Raw genomic sequence first — 14155 nt, 5'->3', positions numbered from 1 at the left:
CACCTTGCAGTTTTGAAAGCAGTGATAACAGCATTCATTCAGTCTATTTCAAGCCAGCAACTGAGAGTGGTGTTTAGAAACAAAATAAGAAAGATCCAGGCCTGTATTGATGCCAACGGGGTCACTTTCAACATTGTTTATAATTGTCATTCATATTTACCTCCTGTATTCTATAATGAAACATGTCTGTTAATAAATATATATGTGCACAGTGAGTTTCCGAACACCCTGTAGTACCATTTGTCAAAGGGTCCAACCTTGTACATTGGTGTCTATCAACTGATACATTTATAGAACCACTTGTTAAAGAGTCCAACCCTGTATATTGTGTTTACCAGTTGTTACATTTACATAACCCCTGGTTAAAGAGTCAAACCATGTTTATTGTGGCTATTAACTGATACACTTATAGCACCACTGGTTATAGAGTGTAACACTGTATATTCGTGAATATAAAATGTTACGTTTATAATACCACTGTTTGAAGAGTCTAGCCCCGTATATTAGTGTGTATAAACTTTTACATTTATACAACCACTTGTTAAAGAGTCCAACTGTGTATAGTGGTGTCTATCAACTTTTACATTTATAAGACAGCTTCTTAAAGGGTCTAAACCTCTATATTGGTGTCCATCAACTGTTTGTTTACAAAATCACTTGTTAAACAGTCCAACCATGTACATTGTTGGCTATCAACTGTTACATTTATAGAACCATTGGTTAAAGTGTCCAATTCTGTATATTGGCGTCTATTAAGTGTTACATTTATAAAATCACTGAGTAAAGAGTCCAATCATGTATATTGGAGTCTAACAACTGCTACATTTACAGATCCACTGGTTAAGCAGTGTAACTCTGTATATTGGTGTCTATCAAGTTTTACATTAAAACAACCACAGTAGAGAGATAGTCCACCTATGTTTTTGGTGTCTATCAACTGTTATCTTTATAAAACCACTAGGTAAAGAGTCCAACCTTGTATAGTTGTACTATCAACTTTTACATTTAAGGAACCGCTTTTTTGAAAACGTCTAACCCTGAAAATTGCTGTCTATCAACTATTATATTTATAGAACCACTTGTTGAAGAGTCTGACCCTTTATATTGGTGTCTGGCAACTATTACGTGTATAGAACTAGTGGTAAGAGGGTCGAACCATATTTTTGGTGTATATTAAATGTTACTTTTATAGAACCATTGGTTAAAGAATTGAACCAATTATATTTGGGTCTATCAAGTATTATGTTTATAGAACAACTGGGAAAATAGTCCATTCTTGTATATTGGTGTCTATCAACGGGTTACAATTACGGAACCACCCTTTAAAGAGTCCAACCTTGTATAGTGGTGTCTATCAACTTTGACATTTATAGAACCACTCGTTAAAGAGTCCAACCCTGTTTATTGGTGTCTGTCAAATTTTATGTTTATACAACCACTGAGTAAAGAGTCTAATCCTGTACATTGGTGCATCTCAACTATTAAATTTATAGAACCACTAGTTAAAGAGTCCAACCGTGTATATTGGTGTCTAGCACCTGCTACGTTTATAGAATCACTGGGTACAGAGTCCAACATTGTATATTGGTGTATATCAACTGTTGTATTTATAGAACCACTGGTTCAAAAGTCCATCCTTTTAAATTGGTGCCTATCAAATGTTGTATTTTTGAACCGCTGTTTAAAAAGTCCAATCCTGTATATAGGTGTATATCAACTGTTACACTTATAGAACCACCAGTTAAAGGGTCAACCCTGTGTATTGATTCCTAGCAACTGTTACATTTATAGAACCACTTGTTAAAATGTCTATTCATGTACATTGCTGTCTATCAATTGTTACATTTATAGAACCACTGGGTAGAGAGTAAACCTTGTATATCTGTGTCTATCGATTGTTACCTTTATAAAACCACCGAATAAAGAGTCCAATCATGTATATTGGTGTCTCTCAACTGTTACATTTATAGAACCACAAGTTAAAGAGTCCAACCCTGTATATTGGTGTCTAGCACCTGCTACGTTTATAGAATCACAGGGTAAAGAGTCCAACCTTGTATATTGGTGTCTAGCACCTGCTACGTGTATAGAATCACAGGGTAAAGAGTCCAACCTTGTATATTGGTGTATATCAATTGTTACAGTTATGGAACCACCCTTTAAAGAGTCCAACCTTGTATAGTGGTGTCTATTTACTTTGATATTTATTGAACCTTTCGTTAAAGAGTCCAATCCTTTCTATTGGTGTTTCTTAACTATTACATTTAGAGAACCACAAGTTAAAAAGTCCAACCCTGTATATTGGTGTCTATTTACTTTGACATTTATTGAACCACTCGTTAAAGAGTCCAACCCTTTCTATTGGTGTTTCTTAACTATTACATTTATTGCAACACTAGTTAAAGAGTCCAATCTTGTATATTGGTGTCTAACAACTGCTAATTTATAGATCCACTGGTTAAACAGTGTAACTCCGTATATTAGTGTTTATCAAGTTTTACATTAAACAATCACTTGTTAAAGAGTACATCCATGTATATTGGTGTATATCAAGTGTTATGTTTATAGAATCACTGGGTAAAGAGTCCATCCATGTATATTGGAGTCTATCAACTTCTACGTTTATAGAATCACTGGGTAAACAGTGTAATCCAGTATATATTTGTGTCTATTAAGTGTTACATTACAACAACCACTTCTTGAAGAGTCCAACTATATATATCGGTGTCTATCAAGTGTTATGTTTATATAATCACTGGGTAAAAAAATGCAACCTTGTATAGTCGTGTATGTCAACGTGTACATTTATCGAACCACTAGTTAAAGGTTACAACCCTGTATATAGGTGTCTATCAATTGTTATATTTATAGAATCACTTATTCAAGAGTCGAACCTTGTATATTGGTGTCTATCAACTGTTATAATTACAGAGCCACTGGTTAAAGAGCCCAACGCTGTATATTGTTCTCCATCAGCTGTAACATTTGTAGAATCAGTGGTTAAAGAGGCCAACCTTGTATGTTGGTGTCTATCAACTGTTACATTTATAGAACCACTGGTTAAAGAGTCCAAGCCTGTATATTAGTGTGTATCAGCTGTTACATTTATAGAGAATCACTGTTTAAAAATTCCAATTTTCTATAATGCTGTCTATCAAATGTTATGTTTATAGAGCCACTGGTTAAAAGAGTCCATCCTTATATATTGGTGTCTACAAACTGTTACATTTATATAACCACTGGTTAAGTTATAAATTTGTCTTGCAGAACGATTCAGAAGTAAAGGAGGTTTTCGATATAAATTATTATTATATTATTATTATTATGTTTTGCACTTGGACTTTAAACAAACAGACTCTATTTGGAAGGGGTCAGTGTTGTTTTAGTCCTGTATTTTATGATAAGATAAAGTGAGCATAGGAAGCTGCTAATCTGGTACAGCTCATCAGCTGTCTGTGACCGCGTGCTTTACTCGATCGCTAATCCATTGGGAAACCTGCCAGCCACAGTCTGTGGTCTCAGCCCGAGCCTTTTTCGCCTCTAGAACGAAGCGAGTCAAATAGAACATATAGTGAACGTTGTCAATTATAATCTCTAACCCGTGGATATTTTTTTATTTGTCTGTTTGCGTCAAAAACGAAAATCCTTACGTTCCAGGTCAAGAGATTACACTCAGGAGAGATCAGAAGGTTTGAGTAATATCCTAAAGTCTTACTTTTGTTGAAATACTAGACCTACTGTTAAACAGAAAGAGATAAGAAATCTAGCAAATGAACGAAATAATGGTTGTACGTTCCCTTAGACGCAATCACACGTTGCGCTTTCTTCAATGGATAAAACCTTACCTGACGATTAAACGTTTCGTTTACTGAAGTAGATAACATCGTAAATCAGAATCACACGAGTATTCGCAATTTAACAGTTCCATTGTTTGTTTTTTCAATATTGGTTTTCTACTTTTTTACGAATTGAAATAATAAATTCTATTATTTCTCATCATCAGTTCAACTGATGACTTCTGTTGTGGATCGAAATGCTTATTGGGCAGTAAGAGACAAGTTTGGAACGCTACTACTTGTGTTTATATGAGTTTTACGAACATGTTCTGTTATCTGAGTACAGACACGATGTAGCTTTGTGTTCAGTAATCTGTTCATTAGATAAGAAGACTACAAACGACCACTTGTACATCATCAAGCAGTCATTTCACCCCAAAATATCTTTTTTTTTTGGGGGGGACAGTCTGACGATAGACGTTTGTCTACCCTTAGTATAGACCGTTTGTGGCTTAAAGAAGTCAGTGACGAAATAAAGTTCGGAACTCTTACTTCACTACGAGGAAAGAAAACAACAATCGCACGGCGGGATGGGAACTGGAAGTTCACGTTTATGTGACGGTGTTAAGATAAGAAAAGTTCTTTGAGCTTCCTTTTTCTATAGTGGTATTCACTCTTACACGACTGTAAAACTACTTGTATAACGTTTATTGACTGGATATTCAACAGAACACCGCTCTAAGAGACGTTTTGAGAAGAGGTCCTGCTATACCACGAGGCAGGCTGCCTCGTTTCAATGTCTTGTCGGACCTGTTTCCAGTTCCTGTGTAACAGAATTATTAAGGATGTGTTAGAGTTAGTTCAATTTTAAAAGGTAGACTATTTGTAGCTTAGTAGATTAAGATATCACAAATAATGTGAGTTGCACAAGCGATGAAAGCAATTAATAGTAAAGATACAATGTACTACTTTGGTGATAAAAATTACCCATATAACAGATATGTACGGAGGTGATTGAAATTACTAATACCGTAAGTAAAATAGGATACCGAGGTAATAAACGTTAGACACATCCTATAATTAACATACGTATGTTACCAAGGTGAGAGGAGGTACTCATCCTATGATTAAGATATGTCACCAAGGTGACAGGAGGTACTCACATCCTGTAATTAAGATATATTACCAAGGTGACGGGAGGTACTCATATACTATAATAAAGATATGTTACCAAGGTGACGGGAGGTACTCATATACTATAATTAAGCTATGTTACCAAGGTGACAGGAGGTATTCACATGCTATACTTAAGATATATTACCAAGGTGACGGGAGGTACCCATATACTATTATTAAGATATGTTACCAAGGTGACAGGGAGTACTCACATCCTATAATTAATGTGTTACCAAGGTGACAGAAGTTACATTCTTTATGTAAAATAGGTTACCAAGGTGATAGGAGTGAATTCTATATATTGAAGTTCAGTCTAACTTTTCCTGATATACATAAATTCTCGACAAGACATTTCATGTTGAAATGAAAAACGTTAAAAGAGTACAAGATATGAGGACACGTGGCCATATCACACAGTTTTGTTTGTGTTTTGTTGATCTAAACATTTCTACGTAACTAGTTATAGCCAGAACTAAGTGGTATCATTCCTTCAATATAAACATCTCTCACTTCGCCAGTCACGAATACTTTGTTTCTTTTCTTTATGTAAACATTTCTGCTGTTACGGCTATTGTTCAAAGGTTCTTCTCTACGATAACCGTATGTATATAGGATGAAACTTATGGGACAATAACCAGTGGTTCATTAGTTCATCTTCTATCATTACTCACACTGTCCAAACTCTGCAGTATATCCTGCTGCTCCACATCACACACACTGACTAGTTAATAAAGTAAATAAACTTAATAAAGCAACTGCAGAAGAAGTATATGAAAGTTTCTCCGAATTTCGACTATATGTAACCAATTTTTTGTAAAACCATCATGGTACATGAAGACATGAATTTATCATTCAGGTGCGGAACTTCACCAGAATATGAGAGTCTCGTGGCGTACTTTTCATGTAAAAATACCAGAGTGCGAGTGTCCTCGAATTGGGCAAAAGACAAATACAAATGTATCTCAGAACGGCTGGTATGGGTATAAACACTTTTACTGATAAGGAGAGAACAATGTTTCGATTTTCCTAGGTCATCTTCAGATTAAGAAAGAGAGAATGTTTGAACGTGGCCGTTGACAAACGCATGTCTTAGGGACGAGAGTATAAACGGGTACGGGATTGTATGTGACGTTACAGGTGGATATTAGGTTATTAATCAGTATAGGTGTAAAGGTTTTCCTTTATATTGATTTAATTTTGATTTTGGTTGCTGTATAAGTAGGGCTTCTTTGATTTTGCATTTGTTTATATTTGTTTCCCTACTTAATATCTAGGTGTTTCCTATGGTTATGTTGTGTTTATTTGATTAGCAGTGTTCAAAAACGTGTGAAGGTATTTTTTTGTGTTCTTTGAATATAGTTTCTATTTTTCTCTTTGTTTCTCCAATATAGAAGTCGTGGCAGTTGTTGCATTGTATTTTATAAATTATATCGGTGTTGTGTTTGTCAGCGTCGTTTTTACATAGTATAGACTTTAGGTTTGTACCTGGTTTTGAAATAAATTTGGTGTTTACTGGAATGTTGTGTTTTGCTATAAATTTCTACCAAATGTTGGTTATTTTTTCGTTGATGTCGGGAACATATGGTTGGTTTATTGTTGTTTGTTTGTTGTTGGCCATGGTGTGTGCGTATAATTTTTTCACGGTTTTTTGAGGACATTTGTTGATGTTGATGAAGTTTTGTTTTATTTTGTTGATTTCTTTGATTTTATCGGTGAGCAAAGTTTTGTGGCTGTGTTTATTTGGTTTCTTAATATGTTGAGTTTTTGTTTTGTTTCATGTGCTGAGTCCCTGGAAACGTATAATCCAGTATGGGTGATTTTTTTCTGTGGATTTCTGTTTTGAATTGTGCATCAGTTCTAGTAATTTTGAGGTTAAGAAATGCTATTTGGTTAGTTTTTTCCTGTTCACAGGTGAATTTAATGTTAGGGTGTATCGAGTTAACGTGATTGATAAAAACTAAGTATGTGTTCTGTAGATGTGAATTCATCAGTCGTATCATCAACATATCTGTACCAGTACAGTGGTGGATGTAAGGCTGAATTGATCTCTTGAGATTCAATCTGTGCCATAAAACTGTTGACTAGAACTGGTGACACGGGATTCCCCATACTTAGGCCATTTATTTGTAAGTAGTTTGAGTCATTGAACATAAAGTTAGTTTTGGTGGTAATGTATTCTATAAGGGTTGATAATTGGTTGCTAGGAATGTGTATCAATGGCTTGGGGTCTTGAATATAAAGTTCTAAAGCTATCTTGCAGGCTTCAGTTGTTGGGACTTCTGTGAGGAGGGAGATTATATCAAAACTGGCCATTGAGGATTTATGATTTAGTTGATTAGAAATATATTTAAAGTTAAAAGAGTCTTTGAAAAAGGAGCCAGCTGATGTTACATATTTAGAAAATACCCATGATACATATTCACATTCAAACTCTCTCTTTTTTAACCTAAAGATGACCAACGAAGGTCGAAACGTTGTTCTCGCCTTATCAATAAGTGTTAATACCCGTATAAGACGTTCTGAGACACATTTTTATTTCAAGTTGGTTTCTCGTCATCAAGAGACAAATAGTTTTAATCTTCATCACTATAAAGTTCAATCATTAAATACAAAGAGACGGATGTATCGACTCATAGACAATCGTGTGGAAACCAAATTCAAAGAACAAAAAAAAACACCTTCACACGTATTTGAACACTACAAATCAAATAAACACAACATAACCATAGAAAATACCCAGATATTAAGTAGGGAAAAAATATAAACAAATGCAAAATCAAAGAAGCCCTACTTATACAGCAACAAAAATCAAAATTAAATCAATATAAAGGAAAACCTTTACACCTATACTGATTAATAACCTAACATCAACCTGCAACGCTCCCTACAATCCCGTACTCATTTATACTCTCGTCCCTAAGACATGTGTCCATCAATGGTCACATTCAAACTCTCTCTTTCTTAACCTGAAGATGACCTACGAAGGTCGAAACGTTGTTCTCTGCTAATCAATAAAAGTGTTAATACCCATACAAGACATTCTGAGAAACACTTTTATTTCAAGTGGGTTTCTCGTTATCAAGAAAGAGACAAATAGTTTTTAATCTTTATCACTGTTAAATTCAAATTAAATATAATTACACGGATGGATCGACTCATAGACAATCGTGTAAGCCAGTTGTGTATTCTTTAGTATTATTTAAGTGGATGTTTAGCAAGTTCATGTATATTCTTTAGTGTTATTTAAGTGGATGTTTAAAAAGTTGTTGTATGTTCTTTAGTGTTATCTAAGTGGATATTTAACAAGTTGTTCTGTATTCTTTAGTGTTATGTAAGTGGATATTTAACAAGTTGTTGTATATTCTTTAATGTTATCTAAGTGGATATTTAACAAGTTGTTGTATATTCTTTAGTGTTATGTAAGTGGATATTTAACAAGTTGTTGTATATTCTTTAATGTTATCTAAGTGGATGTTTAACAAGTTGTTCTGTATTCTTTAGTGTTATGTAAGTGGATATTTAACAAATTGTTGTATATTCTTTAATGTTATCTAAGTGGATATTTAACAAGTTGTTGTATATTCTTTAGTGTTATCTAAGTGGATGTTTAACAAGTTGTTGTATATTCTTTAGTGATATCTAAGTGGATGTTTAACAAGTTGTTGTATATTCTTTAGTGTTATCTAAGTGGATGTTTAACAAGTTGTTGTATATTCTTTCGTATTATCTAAGTGGATGTTTAGCAAGTTGTTGTATATTTTTTCGTATTATCTAAGTGGATGTTTAGCAAATTGTTGTATATACTTTAGTGTTGTCTAAGTGGATGTTTAAAAAGTTGTTGTATATTCTTTAGTGTTGTCTAAGTGGATGTTTAAAGAGTTGTTGTATACTCTTTAGTGTTATTTAAGTTGATGTTTAGCAAGTTGTTGTATATTATTTCGTATTATCTAAGTGGATGTTTAGCAAATTGTTGTATATTCTTTAGTGCTATTTAAGTGGATATTAACCAGGTGTTGTATATTCTTTAGTGCTATTTAAGTGGATGTTTAACAAGTTATTGTATAGTCTTTCGTGTTATTTAAGTGGATGTATTTAAGTATAGTATAGTTAGTATATTATGGTATAATATAATATAGTTGGCATATTATGGTATGTATGATATAGTATATTTGGTATATTATGGTGAGATATAGTGTAGTTGATATATTATGGTATGATATGGTTTAGTTAGTATATTGTGATGTGATATAATATAGTTAGTATATTATGGTGAGATATAGTGTAGTTGGTGTATTATGGTATGTATGATATTGTATAGTTGGTATATTATGGTATGATATAGTATAGTTAGTATATTGTGGTATGATATAGTATAGTTGGTATATTATGGTATGTATGATATGATATAGTGTAGTTAGTATATTATGGTATGTATGTATGTATGATATGATATAGCGTAGTTAGTATATTATGGTATGTATGATATGATATAGTATAGTTAGTATATTTGGTATATTATGGTATGTATGATATGATATGTATGCAGTTAGTATATTATGGTATGTATGATATGATATGATATAGTGTAGTTAGTATATTATTGTATGTATGATATGATATAGTGTAGTTAGTATATTATGGTATGTATGATATGATATAGTGTAGTTAGTATATTATGGTATGTATAATATGATATAGTGTAGTTAGTATATTATTGTATGTATGATATGATATAGTGTAGTTAGTATATTATTGTATGTATGATATGATATGATATAGTGTAGTTAGTATATTATGGTATGTATGATATGATATAGTGTAGTTAGTATATTATGGTATGTATGATATGATATAGTGTAGTTAGTATATAATGGTATGTACGATGTATAAGTATATATAATGTAAATAGTCATAAGTGATTAGTGCTCTGGTGGGTCAGCGGTAAGTACGCGAAAGAACAACTCTAAAATCATAGGTTCGTTTTGCCTCGGTGGACACAGCACAAAGCGCAATGAGGCTTTGCTGTAAAAATATACACTTCAAAGTAAGTAAAAGTTGAAATTGGAAAGATAAAAACAGTTCCTTTATCGCCCAGACAGTAGTAATAAGAAACCGTTGATTTCAGCTAACGTTTAGTCTGTGCGTCTTCATCGGGGCAAGAGCTAAAAAATCTTGAGATTGAAACAATGGCTGAAATTTAGAAATATATGAAGACTGAACATCGTTTGTTTTTATTGCCAAAATGACTGATTAGTTAGTCTTGCCGTATGATTCAGTGTTCGATACCTCTTACTTACACCACAAGTTTTCATATTTTCACAAACAGCGAACTACAGAAGTATTTAATTTTAGAAAGCAAGGATTGTAGCTGAATTATTATGTATAGTATTAAGTTCCTCGACATGAACAATTATGATCCGTTATCAATATTTCATTGTTTTTGTACCTAGTGTTATATAGTCTAAATAGTTATGATATCGAATAAAAGTGTCAGTAAGAGAAAGTGAGGTTATAGAAAGCGTATGATATGCGTTAACAGAAACCCCAATCAGTAGACTAAATGTGTATTTTTCTCTTTGAAAGTCATCGCCTGCACGAGTTTGATATAAAATTACGGATCTAAATCACGCCATTGACGAAGCGAAACTGTCGCAGGTTTCAGGATAGAAACACGTAAATAAAAAGTTCATTTTGTGTCTGCAGACGATAGATGTACGGTAACAACAAAGTGCCATTAACTCTCCCGTCATTGTTGCCACGTTTACGAAAGCTCTGAAGTGCCAGTTAGGTTGCCAAGGCGATAATAACAATAGTCTCGGTAGCAGGGCTAGAAAACACAAGCGGTTCGGCAGCATCCATCTTGCTGTAATGTACATTTGTAGAAGAAAGTGCCATTTCCGTTTCGTTGGAACGAATACATTCACCATTTCCCAGTCCAAACACATAGTTCCAAAAAAAGGACGACGCGTATAGCGTAAACATTGTATGAGAATACTATGTACAGTGGAAGATGTGAAAATAAACGCCTTCTATAACAATGGAGCAATTTATTATTTTTTAAAAGTTTTCATACTAACATTGTACATTAGCCTATACGTCTATTTATACTAACACTGAATTGACCTGAAGATCAATACTGCAAGCATTACGTTTGCTTACTGCACCATATTCTCTCTACACCTTATTTTCGAATTATAAAATAGGAAATGGAAAATAACAGTCTAGTGCAGGTTGAGACCTTGTTCTTTCTTCGTTTCTCAAGGGCCCGCCTTACATTGTGAAGTTGTATTTAATACACAGAACTACTGGAGCATGCGTGTAGAATAGGAAGTTACTCCAAGTTCCCATAACGTTTGAAATAGGGAAGTTAATAGGAAGACACATTTGCCGTAATATTTTATACGTTACTGCCAGCAGAAGTTATGACGATTCCGTCTTGAATGATTCTGTTCATTTTTAAACAGGTGCTCGAGCATGATGGACACTTCAAAGGTTGGCTAAACACAGCTACGAAACCCACAGGCCACTGGACGAATCTCGTCAGACGCTCTGACAGCGCGGTGGCCAGTAACACCTGCCTAGTGTTTGAGAATGGCCAGGTAAAGCATCTGATTATCTTATGTCATATTCCATGGATCGATTTAAAGTCGCCAAAACAACGATTTCACGATGTGTTTTTTTCATTAATTGATTAAACTTTACGTTTTAAAAACACTACAGCGTAATTACATAAGATAAATTGATGTTTTGGTATAGGAATAAGTAATATTAAAAAAAATTAAATTTTATTAGTTGAATAATTTAGAGGGCGCTGAGACAATTTCCATCACAAAACAGCCGTTTCCAGCGAGTTAATTATCTCTCCTAAAAATAGGTTGGAATCCTTAAACCCTTGTCTCAAAGTATTTTACAATCGATATGTATGGATCATTTTATATTGGAAAACACACACACACCGTAAAACGACAAAGACTTCTTTTAAATTTTTATAACGTTGGTAAATTAACAACAGGTTCATTCCACAAAAATCGAAGTTTAATCATGAATAAGAAACGACGCCAATAACAACAAACATTCGACAGGTGTCGTCTGAACAATTAGTTCTTGAATGTTTCGGTTATACATACATACTCTAGCTTCAACTGTGTATATTGAACATGGTATATTATTAGATATAAGCGTTTTATTAAGTTTAAACATTGTATAAAAGTGTGAAATAAATTAATAGACAATCAAATAAACAGAGAATATAATGATGCAACAATATTATAGAGGTATTTAGAATAGACTTAAGTTAAACGAACAATTAGTTCAGGGTGAAAAGTATAATAGCAAGGGTTTAGTTAATGAAAACTTACTACTAAGGAAAATAGAATATCTAAAAATGTTAAAAGAACGAACGAACATGAGTGTAGTATCTTTAAACCAACCACATACCTATAACGATTCATTTGATATGTTGGCGCTAGTTACCTTGTTCTTCGGTAAATCACTGGGCTTACAACCCTGAAATCCAGAGTTCGATTCCTCGCTGTGGTTAGGGCTCGTTCTATAGGATTTCACACAGTCAAACAACAAAATGAATGTCTTTTTTTTTCTGCAAAGGTGATAATTAAAAAAGATAAATAATAACTTCTTGCCTTAGAAAGTAAACAAATGTTGGTACTTGTTAAATAATAATAATTATTTTAACATAGTAAAGTTTGAATGTTTTAGCTACATGAAACAGTTTGACTAGCCTGGTTCATAGACGGGATACTTTTTTACAGATTGCCTACAATCTGTACAGGTTATTAGGCACATATCTGATTTCTATTATTATTTACGAGGTTCAATTGATAAAAGCTGAAACCGTTTATTTTTAATAGTTGGCTTCATTTTATTTTTTTCCAGTTATATTTGGAGGTTTCCTTGGACTTGGAAGAATCGGAAGAACTAATTATTTCGTCAGCGGACGTTGTTTTAGAAGGAAACTCACGTTTGACAAATGACCACAACGTTTCCAGAAACGACGGTAAGTCATTTAGGTTTATGAAACAAGAGAAATACATGTTTTAAACACTATGCTCGAGGCACCCATACACGTTTCTATAACAACTGTTTGGACATTTGAAAAATAGCAAAACAAACAAGTCACCGAATGTTTCTTTCTGTCATAGGTCAAACATTGAATGACGTTGATAATTACGTCACAGCTTGCCGTTCCAGTAACGAAACACCATCTAGTCATAGAAACAAACCGAACTCACACTCCATCCATTCGTTACCCCCACCGTTGATACCAATTTCACGGACGGAAGAGGGAACTGCTTTAAGGCTTAGTAACGAACAAGCTACGGAAATGAGCGATGACGGAATTGTTGACCAACTTTCTGACACTTTAAGGTAACGAAGAAAATACTATTTACTTAAAGAGTAGATATGGTAAAATTTTATAATGATAAAAATAGAAATCGTTATCGCTAAATAATAGGTTTTTATTACAGTCGTGAATCTATAGTCCAGTTCGTTTTAGTACTAGTAGAACGATAAAAACAGTTTACCTTGAAGTAAAATAAGGATTTTCGGTAAATAGACCATTATATACAAACCATTTTGTTGTTATAAAACACAATGAGTACATTTGTTTATTGAAATATCTGAGCACATATGCTTTGTAGGATGAGTGTGGTGGTTCTATCTTTAATGTTACGTATGCTTTATAGGATGAGTGCGGTGGTTCTATCTTTAATGTTACTTATGTTTTATAGAATGAATGTGGTGGTTCTATCTATGATATATTTGTGTTTTATAGAATGAGTGTGGTGGTTCTATCTATGATATATTTGTGTTTTATAGAATGAGTGTGTTAGTTCTATCTGTAGCGTTAGATTTATTATGTTTGATGTTTCTAGTTTTGATTATTTTGAGAGAATGTTTCTGTTTGTTTACAAGTTTCATTAAAACTCTATAAGAGACCGTTTTAAACGTACTTAACTTTGAAAAAGTAGGCTAGAAGAAAGACAGCCGCCAACCTTTGTTTGATCTAATAGTGAGAGATTTGACCGTTAGAACTCATAGCGTCAAATTACATAGTGGGACGCGAACCATGAACCACTGATTCATAGTGAAGGCCTGGCCTAAGGAGAAGGTTGATAATTAATGTTTTGTTCCATATAAAATGTTATTTTTATATTTTTATAACGAAATGGAGAAGAGTGAAC

General features: G+C 33.5%; 1 protein-coding gene across 3 annotated transcripts in view; it reads left to right on the top strand.

Annotated features, from left to right (window-relative positions):
* The window catches only part of LOC143230640 (transcription factor hamlet-like), an 85435-nt gene that overhangs the window by 65807 nt on the left and 5473 nt on the right, over positions 1–14155 (top strand). For 2 of the 3 annotated variants that reach the window (XM_076464511.1, XM_076464512.1), the window contains exons 3-5: positions 11417–11551; positions 12846–12966; positions 13112–13337. In XM_076464511.1, coding sequence (XP_076320626.1) covers positions 11417–11551; positions 12846–12966; positions 13112–13337 — 482 coding nt within the window. The remainder of the gene's footprint in view (positions 1–11416; positions 11552–12845; positions 12967–13111; positions 13338–14155) is intronic. The other variant, XM_076464513.1, reaches the window with a different exon arrangement.

This window comes from Tachypleus tridentatus, chromosome 10 (assembly GCF_004210375.1).
Source record: "Tachypleus tridentatus isolate NWPU-2018 chromosome 10, ASM421037v1, whole genome shotgun sequence".
NCBI lineage: Eukaryota > Metazoa > Arthropoda > Merostomata > Xiphosura > Limulidae > Tachypleus > Tachypleus tridentatus.
This window is presented reverse-complemented; position numbering and strand designations above follow the sequence as displayed.